General features: G+C 56.9%; 2 protein-coding genes across 3 annotated transcripts; one reads left to right on the top strand and one right to left on the bottom strand.

The window, feature by feature from the left end:
- Positions 1 to 178: 178 nt before the first annotated feature.
- On the bottom strand, positions 179 to 7,490 carry LOC100548799 (aldehyde dehydrogenase family 3 member B1-like). Its single transcript, XM_010710794.3, has 11 exons — positions 7,236 to 7,490; positions 6,488 to 6,626; positions 6,032 to 6,194; positions 4,108 to 4,218; positions 3,896 to 4,016; positions 3,689 to 3,774; positions 3,372 to 3,453; positions 2,830 to 3,216; positions 2,373 to 2,539; positions 2,184 to 2,283; positions 179 to 724 (listed from the first exon to the last, which is right to left on the bottom strand). The coding sequence occupies exons 2-11, from the start codon at positions 6,610 to 6,612 to the stop codon at positions 531 to 533; spliced, it is 1,536 nt and encodes a 511-aa protein (XP_010709096.1). The 5' UTR covers positions 6,613 to 6,626; positions 7,236 to 7,490; the 3' UTR covers positions 179 to 530.
- A 1,031-nt stretch (positions 7,491 to 8,521) lies between these two features.
- UNC93B1 (unc-93 homolog B1, TLR signaling regulator) lies at positions 8,522 to 12,226 on the top strand. Of its 2 annotated transcripts, none has more exons than XM_003206173.3 (11): positions 8,522 to 8,625; positions 9,166 to 9,260; positions 9,335 to 9,476; positions 9,553 to 9,868; positions 9,933 to 10,062; positions 10,139 to 10,232; positions 10,310 to 10,434; positions 10,585 to 10,767; positions 10,845 to 11,118; positions 11,610 to 11,728; positions 11,804 to 12,226. In XM_003206173.3, the coding sequence occupies exons 2-11, from the start codon at positions 9,189 to 9,191 to the stop codon at positions 12,062 to 12,064; spliced, it is 1,716 nt and encodes a 571-aa protein (XP_003206221.1). In that variant the 5' UTR covers positions 8,522 to 8,625; positions 9,166 to 9,188; the 3' UTR covers positions 12,065 to 12,226. The 2 variants fall into 2 exon arrangements, with proteins under 2 accessions (XP_003206221.1, XP_019470834.1); XM_019615289.2 differs by lacking the exon at positions 8,522 to 8,625 and adding an exon at positions 8,664 to 8,684.
- Positions 12,227 to 12,602: the final 376 nt, after the last annotated feature.

Here is a 12,602-nt window from a genome sequence, read left to right as displayed (position 1 = left end):
TGGACCCTCAGCCCAAAGTCCCTACAGCTCCACTGGCTGCCCCCACGGCTGTGTCACAAGTGAGGGTCCCCTGCCCATGGTGGGACGGCATAATGGGGAACGAGGGTGTCCAGGTATGGTGCAAGGATGCAGGATTAAGCTATGAAGGCAGTGGAGGCATGAGGTGAGGCTGCAGAGCTCAGTGCAAAGTCTTTACTGAGGGCAGAGTTATACATGGAGAAAAAAGCAACAGCCAACAGGAAAGTATCAGAAGGAAAGGTCACCTAATCAGAGATGAGATAGGGCTAATTGCTGGTCCCGAGCAACCAGGGCACTATTGCTCTACCAGGAGGAGAAGTGGGGTGAGAACAAGAAACTGTCATCATTTCAGATGTGTCACAGCACACAGCCCTGAGCACAGGAAGCTGGAGCGGAGCAGGCACACAGGAGGGGTCAGTCCCCACTGTTCAGCATGCATCAGGGTGGTAATGCGACACAAGACGTGGCATGGGTTGGGTCCTGGTCAGTCCATATATGGCACAGGGCCTTGCTCAGAGCAGGGTGCACATGCCCTTGCGCTTGATCTCAACGGTGGCAGTCATCAGCCCCAGCTTCTGCTGGGTGTAGGGTGGGTAGCGTGGGGAGTTGATAGCCTCCAGGCCCATGTTGCGGTGCAGGCAGCCACGGTGATGACTGAAGGTGTCAAAGGTGAACTTGCCATGGTATTTCCCCAGACCACTGTTTCCTGCAACAAACAGCACAGGTCCAGGCTTGCTACGGGACTCCCACCCAGCTCAAGCACCATAAGCACAAAGAAAACACACTCTCGGCTTTTCTCATGCCAGCACAACGGCCAACGCGGTGCAGCACCTCTTGCTTTTCTCCATTCCTTTTCCAGGCCCACCAGGGCTGTCGCTCAGCACTAGCTGCTCCCTGCAGCTCACCATTGCTTGTTGCCCCAGCTGCAAACTTTTGACCAGTCTGCACCTACCTACATGGTCACATGCTCTTCAGAAAGCTTTGCTGGGTTGCATTTCCCCACTTTCCCCCTTGATGTGGGGTCCTAGCATATCTACCCATGGTTAGGAGCCACCAACCCATCTAGAACAAAAAGTTCCAGGAAGAAGCTCCTCATAAAAATCAGAGGCCATTGGCCACGTTGATTCCCAATTCCTGTGGCTGGCTTAAGCTCAAGGTTTCACGTCATGGTTAATAGCTTTGGTAAGTGTCATCTTGGCTCTGGTGAATTCAGGCCCTCCACCTGATAATTTGAGGCAGTTTCTCTGAATCATTTCCATAAAGATAAGTTACAACACAGGAACCACCACCAATTGTTCCTTGATCTGCAATCAGGCAAGGAATTAATTCTGCTTTGCTGTTGTGCTGTCTTATTATGGCTGAATCAGCTGGCCGCTCTGAAATGCTGAGCATCTGGAGTCTTTTTCCCAGAATAATATCCAGATAAGAGAAATTCCAGGGAAGAGACCACAAGATTGAGAAAGAACTCTGGGGAAGAAACATACAATCATCCTGTATTTCTGTGCTCACCCCTGAGCATCTCATGGTAGGCAGTGCTACAACCACAGCTCAGCAGACCTTTTGTCAGCTATATGCATATAAGCTCCTTGAAGAGCAAAAACTCTTCCCCTTGGCTGAGGAGGATTTTCATGTTACCACAAGCAAATTTCCCAGACATTTATAGATGTTTTATTCCTAATATTTAGCCTTAAAATGCAGAATGAATGTACAAATCTCCTCCTGAGTGATGTTAAGAGCTCCAATCCAGCACCATGCTGCTGCAAGAGGAAAGCTCCCCTGCCCAAGAAGCACAATGCTATGGATCTGCTCCCAGATAAGGAGCAGCAATGGACTGAGCAAATTCACAGCATTTGAGGAGCATTCAGGTAAACCTTAAGCTGGGCAAAAGCCCAACCCTGGCACAGAATGTGGACAACTCTTGTTGCCCCACGCTGCTCAGAAATACCAAGGAAATACCCAAGTGGTACAAACTTCCCTATATTTGATGAGGCATTTTTGCTGACACAGTGGACCATGGGGAGAAGAAAACCTGTGGTGCTCCACATGCACTCAGCAGAAGCAGGGCTGCAAAGCCCCAGAGATCAGCCCTGGGAGCTGAAGCCAAGAGTGCTGGTGGGACAAGCTGGGAGCTCGCATCTGCCTCAAGCTTGGAGGCATGGACCTACCGATACCACCGAAGGGCAGCGAGGTCAGCGTCACGTGCATCAGGGTGTCATTGCCACAGAAGCCCCCGCTGCTCGTCCTCTCCAGCACTTGGTTCACCACCTGGAGGGAACAGAGAAGGGGACACGGTGCTGATGTCCTGCCGCCCTAATTTCCCTCCTTCCCTTTTCTGCACTGTGGACCACACGCACCTTGCTGTCACAGGAGAAGGCGTAGATGGCCAATGGCCGGGGCCGTGCATTGATGAAGTCAATGGCTTCATCCATGTTGGCCACAACGACAATGGGCAGGATGGGCCCGAAGATCTCCTCCTGCATGGCAGGGTCAGAGGGCTGCACATCTGCCAGTACTGTGGGGGCTGTGAAGAAGGAGAATGGCAGCAAATAGCTCATTGCACAAGCATGGGTACTCACATCAGCCCCGGCTTGCCAGGGACCTGCTGCTTCACAGGTTCCTTTTCCCAAACAAAGCTTACAGAACCACAGAAACATAGTCGCCAAATCATAGAATATCCCAAGTTGGTTTTGAGCCCTCCACAATCTCCCCGTGTCTCTGTCTGTGGTCGCTGTGGTCATGGCTCTGCTTCCGTATCTCACATCCCCCTGCCAAGCACTTCCTTGCTCCTCACACGCCAAACCGTCTCCTCACCGATGTAGCGCTCCTTCTCGTCCGTCTGTCCCCCAATGGCCACACGCCCGCTGCTCAGCAGTGCCTGCACACGCTTGAACTGTTTATCCCCCACAATGCGGGCAAAGTCAGGAGACTCCCGTGGGTTAGAACCAAAATATTCGGTAATGGCCTCACGCAGAGCAGGCATCAGCTTCTCCTGCATCTCCACACTGCACAGGACATAGTCAGGTGCAATGCAGGTCTGCCCCGCATTGAAGAAGCGTCCCCAGGCCACCCGCCGGGCCACGTTCTGCACATCACAGGTGTCGGACACGTAGCAGGGGTTCTTGCCCCCCAGCTCCAGCGTCACCGGTGTCAGGTGCTTGGCGGCGGCCGTCATTATGATCCTGCCCACTGAGGGGCTGCCTGCAGGGCAGAAAGGGATGTGTCACGGCAGGGATCCCCCAGTGCTGCAGCCTGGCCTGGGGACGTGGCACTGCAGGGAGCCAGGGCCACAAGGAGCACAAGTGCCCCCATATCCCAACATGAGGCAGGGCTCAGCTCTGGCCCTCGAGACGCACCGGTGAAGAAGATGTAGTCAAACTTGTTCTCCAGCAGCCTGGTGGTCTCCTCCACACCAGCAGTCACCACGGCAAAGCAGTCCTGCATGTAAAAGGAAAAATCCCTGTCAGCATCTGCCTGGGCCAATCTGTCCCTATCCCCATTAGCAGCACCCTGAGCTGCTTGGATCACAAACACTGGCTGATCATGGAGCAGGCATCACAACACCCCAGAGCAGGGTTGCCGTGATGCTGGTGTGTGCAAAGAGGTGTGATCAGGGGTTGGAATGCCCTGGCCATAGGCAGGGGTAATGACAGGGACAAGGAGAGCTTCTTACACTGTCCAGGTAGCAGGTCAGCATTTCAGCCACAAGCCTCTCAGTGTTCTTGGATATCTCTGAGGGTTTGATGACCACACAGTTACCTGGGGGGAGACAGAAAGAACGTCAGAGCAGCCCAGACTAGGGACAGAGACCCCATCCAGGTCCCCTCGCCTGCATCCTCCAGGCAGGGGATGTGCCTGGCTTTGTGCAGCCTGGCCTCACCAGCAGCAATAGCACCAATGAGAGGTACAAAGAAGAGGTGGATGGGGTAGTTCCAGGGCGCAATGATGAGCACCACCCCATAGGGGTCCTTGCGGATAAAAGCTGAGTCCAGCTGTGTTACCTGCAAAAAAGGCACCTCAGTGCTGCTCCTGAAGCAGCTCTGCCCCCTTGTTGGCCTCCCGCTTCCAGGGAGCCCAGAGCTTCTGCCCTACCAGGTTCTTGTCCACGTGCTCATCCTTCATCCAGTGAGACAAATTGTTGAGGGTGTCATTGAGCTCATTCTTGCAAAGGAGAATCTCAGTGAAATAGGCCTCGAAGGATGGCTGGGGACAGACATCAGTGTCAGCATCACTCCAACATCAGAACCATCTCCTCCCACCTGCAGATGTCTCCCCTTCTCCTGCCCACAAAGGCAGAGCGGAAAAAGCTATTAAGGAGAAGCTATTTTAAGCAGAAAGAGGTATTAGTCCTGCAGCTACTGGGGAGTATCACGGCCACCAACATTTTATAACACTTGGTATTTGGTCAGAGAGAAAAAACAATATTTGATGTCTTTTGGGCCACACTGTGCACTGGTACAATTGCCCTTGAGGCCACAAGTTGCTGCGTTCTGATCACTTGGGAGCTGGAGGCAGAGCCTAGTGCCGTATTCCACTGCCCCCGCACAGCTGCTGGGCTCAAAGCTCTGCATTGTTCCAGCAGGAACACGATGAAGACACTTTGTGACTGCCCCACAGAACAGAGCTCGGCTGTACAGCACCAGGCAGGAAGATCCCTGCAGCTCCTGTAGCGAGCCGGCACACGGGCCGGGCAGGTTGGGTGAGACATGGGGAGGAAACAAACCCAGCAGGTTGCTCCCAGATACACCATCTCAACACATGGTGACTAAAATCACTGTGAGTTGGGAGCGGCGCAATTCTGCAGAGGCATTTCCTGCCTATGCAGGTCCTCTCCATTGACAGAAGCATGGCAGAGCCACTTTGTTGATGGAGAAGCATGAGGACATGAGAAGTTAGCTCAGCAGGACTAACTTCCCTCTGTCACTGTGCAGGGCGAAACTCTTTGGCAGTTGTTTACAGAGCCTCCACTGTGATAGCCTCCACACCACAAAGTGGGAGCTTTCCTTCATCACAGCAGGGAAACAGGGGGGAAAGTTGAGTTTGTGACCCCTCTCGTTGGAGGCTCCACCACCAAGCCCAGCCCAGGAGACCTCTCTGGCTCCTCAGCATATCACCTGTGTGGTGAAGCAACGGGGCTGCTCTCAGCCGAGGTGGCTGGTTGCATCACCAGGCGGATGAGGAAACTGCTGGTGAAGATTAATGGTGGCCATTAAGGGTTTTGATGGGACAGAAGTCTGGTGGATGAGACATTAAGTCTGAGGTCACTCTTCCATCATCGGGAGAGAAACCGGCATGGCCACGGGCGAGGCAGCCACCTCAGATACGTAAGGGCAGATGAATTGTCCATCCAGCTATGAAGACCTGACTGCATAACAAGCACGTTAGTGGACAACCGGTTCTAATTATGTACAATTAGGAGAGATGAACAACGCATACTGAGTGTCAATGCTTATCAGCACCTGGCTGAAGCTAAAGTTTCTCACTTCAAACAAACAAAGCAATTAGAAGCATGGGGAGATTTTGAGATGCTTGAGGCTATCTGTGGGCACGGCCACACACAGATGCAGCTGCAACCCCTCAGAAACCTTTTCTAACAATCTCTGACCAAATTGCGTGGCTGCAGAGCACACCAGGAAGGGAAAAAGTGACCATAGACTGAATTTGTCTCCAGTGGGGAGGCACCCTGCCTCCTTGACAGATCACTCAGGAGCTCCTGGGGTGCCATAGTCCCTAAAGTCCCCGCTTGTACCACGACACCAAGCCAGCAAGATCAACCCCTGCATGGCTAACACATGGGAGGAATGTGCAAGATCAGCTCCTTGTACAAAACCAGTAATCCATGGTGCAACCAGGCATGTGAGGAGCACCCTTGACTACAGCCTCTGCAACCAGGGTACCACAGAAGTGACATGGAACTACTCAGGGACTTGGCACTCTGAATGCCCCACAGCAGCATAATATAGGGATGCAGGACCCCAACACACAGACCTCAGTGTCCATTCCTGACTCCTCTCACCTTGCCCATGTCCAAGGCGGTGGCCTCCAGAATGTCCTGCTTCTTCTCCTCCAGGAAGCGGCCCAGGGCCTCCAGCTGTGCCACACGGTATTCCAAGGGCCGTGTCTTCCCCGAGAGCCAGGCTGCCCGCAGGTGGCTCACCAGCCCCGCATAAGGGTTCCCGCTGTGGGAGTGGGGATGTCAGGGGTACCCCAGCCCTCTCCCAGACCTCAGTGCTGCAGGTGCCAAGGAGAGGAGCTCTGCACCCCAGCCTCATCCCACACCATCTGTGCCCTCCCTCAGAGTTGGAGCTCTCTATGCTCACCTTGTCTCCAAACTCGGCTCCCCAGGATCCCACTGTGGCCTGGTGCCTGATGGCTCCTCATGTTCCTTGCATCCCAGCACCCTGCAGCACCCACACCACCTCCCTCCATGCCAGTGCCCCATCCCCTCCTGTCCCCAGCCCCTCGCTCTCACCTCACGGTGCTGCAGACCACTGACCCTTTCGGAATGGCACCAGCTGCACTGGCACTGCTGCTCAGCAAGCTGCTCTTACCACAGCCTGGAGGCTGCTGCACAGGAAGCTGGAGGGGTTGCTGCATGGTCTACACGGGCCCTGGAGAGAGATATGGGGATGGTAAATTTATGCAAGTGCTCTTCCCTCCCCCAATGGTGTGGGGTCTGCAATCACTGCAAGGAAACCTTGGAGATGCAGAGCAGCCACCCCGCAGCACAGCACCATGTCCACAGTGAAGGCAGCTGGGTGCTTGAGGACGTCTGGACTGAAGCGTGAGTCACTCCAGTGTGGCTGCCTGAGGCCCTGAAGCATCCAGCTGGAGATGCCTGGAATTCCCATACCCTTCCCCCCTCCCTGGATGGCCTCCAGCCATGGGATTTCCCCACAGATGTGGGGTTGGTCTGGAGGATCCCAATGCAGGGAGATATCCCAGGATGGCCTGTTGAGTTCCCCACACACCTCACTACAGGGCAGCACTGGTTCTGCCCCAACCCACCAGTGGGCATAGTATCATTCCCCCTTTCAATGACGATTTGCCCAAACACAGGGCTAGGGAGGACTGGGGGGCAGGGGATACCCACAACCCCACATCTGTTTCTCTGTCCCTCTCCATACCCAACGCATCCACTCTTCCTCGAGGAAACCCACCAATGGCAAAGTCCAACCATGGGGCAGCCAAGTGCCACATGGGGGCCCATAGGTACCTACCTGTGGGGCTGAGCAGTGGCTGAGCACGAAGCTGGGTTGGCACTGCTGAAGCTCAGGGTGGCCCTCATAAATGCTGTGGGGCAATTGGCCTGGCCACATGTCCAGGGGTGGGCAGGATGATGCCCCGCCTCCATGGGGTTGGCAGTAGGGAGAGAGCACCCCGCCTCCACGTGGCTGATGTTGGGATGGGCTGGGACCAGGACCTCCCAGTAGGATAATGGGGCTGGGGAACAACCAAACCATCACTATGAGCCCTGACCCACAGATACCCCACAGAAACCACTCACTCTGCTCCCCAGAGCCACCCTTGAGTCTCCGACTCAGCAGACCCTATGGGGAGACAATGCCCGCGTCCACCCCATCATTACTAGAACAAGCCCCAAGCTCACCCCACACCCACCTTCCCTCCACTCACTCTGGCTCCCCACACGCCCTAATTAATGACGCTGCTTTGTAAACAGGAAGGCAGCAGCCCTGCCCCATGCACTGTGCCAGAACGGCAGGGTGGTGCTACCCCCAAATCCCAAGGAGTACCCCCAAATATAGGGGGCATGGATTCACCCCAAAGTGCTTCTGCACCTGGGGGAATGGAGCCCAGCCCTGAGTAGCCCCTGCCTCCTAGCCCATACCCATCATCTGCAGGGCGATTAGGGGTTGATTTTGGCTTTTGGCTGCAGTGCTGTTCCCTGGATGCTGCATGCATCTGGGGATACCTGTAAGGATCACTGGTGCTTGTGATACCCACAGGATCCCCCACTGTAGTGTGGGACATGGCCAAGATGCTCCACGTGACCCGTGGGAAAGGGGAAAGTGGAGATTAGCACTCCCGGACCCCAAATAAGTCTTTGGGGCACAATATGGGGCTCCGCTCACTGCTCTCAGCTTGGGTTTAGGGTCACAGAAGGAACGGGAGGCATCCCGCACCCCTCCTGCGGTTGTCCCTGTCCCCATCCCGCTGTGTGACATTCCTTTAGTACCGGATCGGCTAGATCTGTCCATTGGCTACGGGTGACAGATGACAGGGAGGGAGCAAACCTGTGGACTTCCTCCTGGCTCCCCTTTATGGGGTGCCGGAAGGGATACGGGCACACAGGCTGGAGGGGGGGGGGAGAACAGGGGACACGTGGGTGACAAGGGGACACAAGCAGACAGGTGACAACAAGGGAGAGAGGTCAAGAAGAGCCATGTGCCGCTTCCATATGGCGATGGGATAGGAGCAGCATAAATTGGGTGCCGGTGGGAGTAAGGGGGGTCCCGGGAGTTCCAGGAGCGGCTCCTTTAAGCCCCGTCCCGCCCGCCCCGTTCGAAAGAGGAAGCTGATGCAGCTCCGCCCCGAGCCGGGCACAACGCGGCGGCAGCCAGGCCGGGGTGCTGAGCTCGGGGCTGTGGGGTAGGAGTCGCCGGCCTCGGGGGTGCGAGGGTGCCGGGTGCCAGGTTTGGGACCGAACGGTGCGAGGATGGAGGAGTGACAGGCACAGGGTGTAGGGGGCAGAGCACATGGCTGTAGTGTCTAAGGGGTGCTGGGCAAAAGGTTTCGGGGTGCAGAGCACATAGGTGCAAGGTTTGGGGGTGCCGGGCTCATAGGTGCAGGGTTTGGGGGTGGATGAATGATGGGTGCAGAGCACGTGTTGTGAGGGCTCATGAGTGAGGTTTAGGGATGCAGAACACACAGGTGCCAAGGTTTAGGGGTGCCAGACACACAGTTGCAGAGTATGGGGGTGCAGCAGCTCAAGGGTGCTGGATGCAGGGTTTGGGGGGATGTGCAGTGTAAGGGGGAAGGAATAATGGCTGCCCAACGAGGGGGTGTGGGCAGCAGAGGGTGCTGGACAGCGGTGCAAAGCACACAGGTGCAAAGTTTGAGGGTGCAGAGCCCAAGGGTGCAAGGTTTGGGGCCACAGGACACATGTTCTGCCCCCCCCAACACCTCTAGAGCACCCCGCAGACACAGCAGCGATGGAGAAGGACCCCGGCTGCCACCAGGATGTGGCCAAAACAGCGGGTGAGATGCTGGGCCCTGAGGCACAGGTGAGGCAGGGAGGTGACATGGGGTTGTGATGTAGGGTGCTGGCACCCCATGGCTGAGCAGGGCGCGCCTACAGCTGGACGACATGGTGGGAGCGCACACGGACTACAATGAGGAGGAGGAGGAACAGAAATATTTCCGCCGCAAGCGTCTCGGCGTGGTGAAGAATGTGCTGGCTGCCAGCTTGGCCGCCATGCTCACCTACAGCGTCTACCTGGGTACGGCCCTGGCCCCAGAACGGGGAACACCCTGATATCAGTGGGGCAGTGACGTGATGGCACTTGGGACCCCCAGGCCTGCTGCAGATGCAGCTCATCCTGCACTATGACGAGACCTACCGGGAGGTGAAGTACAGCAACATGGAGCTGGAGGACATCGACCGCAAGGTGCTGATGGGCATCAATGTCACCCCCGTGGTGGCACTGCTCTACACGCCTGTCCTCATCCGGTTCTTCGGCACTAAGTGGACCATGTTCCTGGCCGTGGGCATCTATGCCCTCTTTGTCTCCAGCAACTACTGGGAGCGCTACTTCACACTAGTGCCCTCTGCTGTGGCTATCGGGGTGGCCATCGTGCCGCTCTGGGCCTCCTTGGGCAACTACATTACGCGGTAGGTGGCAGGGGGAGAAGGGAACAGTGGGACAGGGCAGAGGCTGACCCACACTCCACTACAGGATGGCACAGAAGTACTACGAGTATGCCAACTACAAGGAGGAGCACGTGCAGGAGCAGCGGCAAGCACCACGTGGAGCCTGCAGTGCCTACATTGTCGTCTTCCAGACCATCTTCTACATCTGCTTCCACGTGAGGGCCAGCGGGGACAGGGAGGGGACAAATGGAACAGCCCAGTGCTGAATGTCCACCACTCTGCATCCTGCAGCTGAGCTTCATCTGCGCGCAGATGCCCATGCTCTTCTTCCTCAACAATTACATCTACCAGCTCAACCACACACTCTACGGGGTGAAGCGCTGTGGTGAGCACATGGGGCGGCACTGTGGGGTGTTGGCACAGACCTGGCCAGCGCTGAGCCCACAGTGCACGCCCCTGCAGGTACCTTGAGCCATGGCACGCTGACTGGCTTCAATAAGACGGTGCTGCACAGTCTGCCTCGCAGTGTCAACCTCATCGTGGTGGAGAGCGTCCTGATGGCAGCTGCCTTTCTTGCCATGCTGGTGGTGAGCACAGGATTGTAGAATCAGAGAATGGTTTGGGTTGGAAGGGACCTTAAAGATTTTCCATTTCCAGCCTCCTGACGTGGGCTGGTTATAAGATGGGACAGGATGGGGCAGGTGGCCATTAGCATGTCACCTGCTATCACAACACAGGTCCTGCTGCTCTGCGGCTCGGCGTATCGGACCACTGAGGAGATTGATCTGCGCAGCATAGGCTGGGGGAACATATTTCAGCTGCCCTTCAAGCACATGCGGGACTATCGCCTCCGCCACCTCCTTCCTTTCTTCATCTACAGTGGCTTTGAGGTGCTCTTCGTCTGCAATGACTTCTCCCTGGTACAGCACAGAGTTGGGATGGGGTGGTGGCATGGGGACGGCATGGCTGCACAATGCTAAGCCTGTCCTCGATGCAGAACTATGGCGTGTGCACCCTGGGGCTGGAGAAGCTGGCATACCTCCTCATCGCCTACGGCTTCTCCGCCTCCACCTGCTCCAGCTTTGCCCTCTGCATGCTGCGCCTGCAGCGTCAGTACCCACTGCTGGCAGGAGCCTTGCTCCACGCTTCTATCCTGGTGACACTCTTCTGCTGGGCACCTATGCCCCGACAAGTGGAGCAGGCACCTCTGCTTTACACCATAGCCGCACTCTGGGGAATGGGCAGTGCCCTCAACAAGACTGGCATTAGCAGTGAGTAGTGGGAATGTCCCAGTACAGTCTCTGGCGTACCCAGGAGTGAGCAAGTTGTTTCCAGACCATCCTGGCCTTGTGTTCCCCAGTGGTCCCGAGTTCCATGGGTGGGGCAGGTTGTCCCCAGCTCATCCTGTTCTTGTGTCTTCTGGTGGTTCTAGTTCTGTGGGTAGGACAGGTTGTCCCCAGCTAATTTTGTACTCATGTCCCCATATGGTACCCACCTTCATGAATAGAGTGGGTTGTCCCCAGCTCACTCTGTCCTTGTGTCCCCCAATGGCCTCCAGCCCTTTGAGTAGGGCAGGTTGTTCCCAACTCATCCTGTCCTCGTGCACCCCAGTGTTCCCTAGCTCTGTAGGTAGGGCTTGTTGTCCCCAGCTTGTCCTGTCTCTGTACACCCCAGCGGTCCCCAGCTCTATAGGCCCACCAGTCAGAAGACAATACCATAGGCTGGGGATGCTGAAGGCATATGCCTGCCTCCCTCCACCTAGTCCTCCTCGGCATGCTGTATGAAGACAAAGAGCGCCAAGACTTCGTCTTCACCATCTACCACTGGTGGCAGGCGCTGGCCATCTTCGCTGTGTACCTGTGGTCAGGGCTGCCCATGAAGGTGAGCAGGGCTGGGATAGGGCAAGGGCTGGACGCAGTGAGGCTGTTCCACATGCTGACCCCTGCTATCCCCTAGGCCAAGCTGTCTCTCATGCTGTTGGCGCTGGGGCTGGCAGCAGGTTCTTATGGCTGGATGGAGCGCCGGCTGGCACAGCGCGTGGCCTTCCGCCTGCCCCGCATGCCACGTCCACGCCACAGGGCCAGCGGATACCGCTACTTGGAGGACAATGACTCTGACGAAACCAACTCAGAGGGTGAAGGGACGAGCCGTGACAACAGCCATCCACCAGCGGAGGAGGACGAGACGCCGAGAGATGACAAGGAGCAGAGAAATTAAGCAGCAGGCCCACGGGCCTCACTCTGGCAGCCCCACAGGCCTCCCCACACAGCACTATAGGCTGCACCCCTCTGGGGCTTGAGGCCCCCCGGAGCCGACCCCGAGCACTGTGCTGCGCTTCCCGCTAATGTCCGACTCAATAAAGGGTTCACCCGATTACCATCTCAGCCTTCAGTGCCGCCGTTCCATCGCGCTGCTTTCGACGCCCCTCCGTGGGGAGAAGGCAGCAGCACTTCCGACCGCCGGCGGCACTTCCGGCCGGTTGACCGCTAGGGGACTACAGCTCCCGGCATGCAATGCGCGGGGCGCGATGCACGCCGGGAGCTATAGTCCCCCTGCGTGCCTCCGCCTGCGCCAGCCTCGCCAGTCTTGGACTCGCCGCCCCACAGTGCTCCGCGCTCAGGCAGACGGCCGGTCAGGGCGGGCGCATGCGTGCTGCGCGCTGTTGTTGTGGCGGCGCGGCCCGCTGCTCCCTGGCCGGCAGCGATGAGCGACAACGATGACATCGAGGTGGAGAGCGACGTGAGTCCGCCCACCC

The sequence above is a fragment of the Meleagris gallopavo genome, chromosome 5 (assembly GCF_000146605.3).
Source record: "Meleagris gallopavo isolate NT-WF06-2002-E0010 breed Aviagen turkey brand Nicholas breeding stock chromosome 5, Turkey_5.1, whole genome shotgun sequence".
In the NCBI taxonomy this organism is placed as follows: Eukaryota; Metazoa; Chordata; class Aves; order Galliformes; family Phasianidae; genus Meleagris; species Meleagris gallopavo.
Note: the sequence above shows the minus strand (reverse complement) of the source record. Positions and strands in the feature narration are given on the sequence as shown.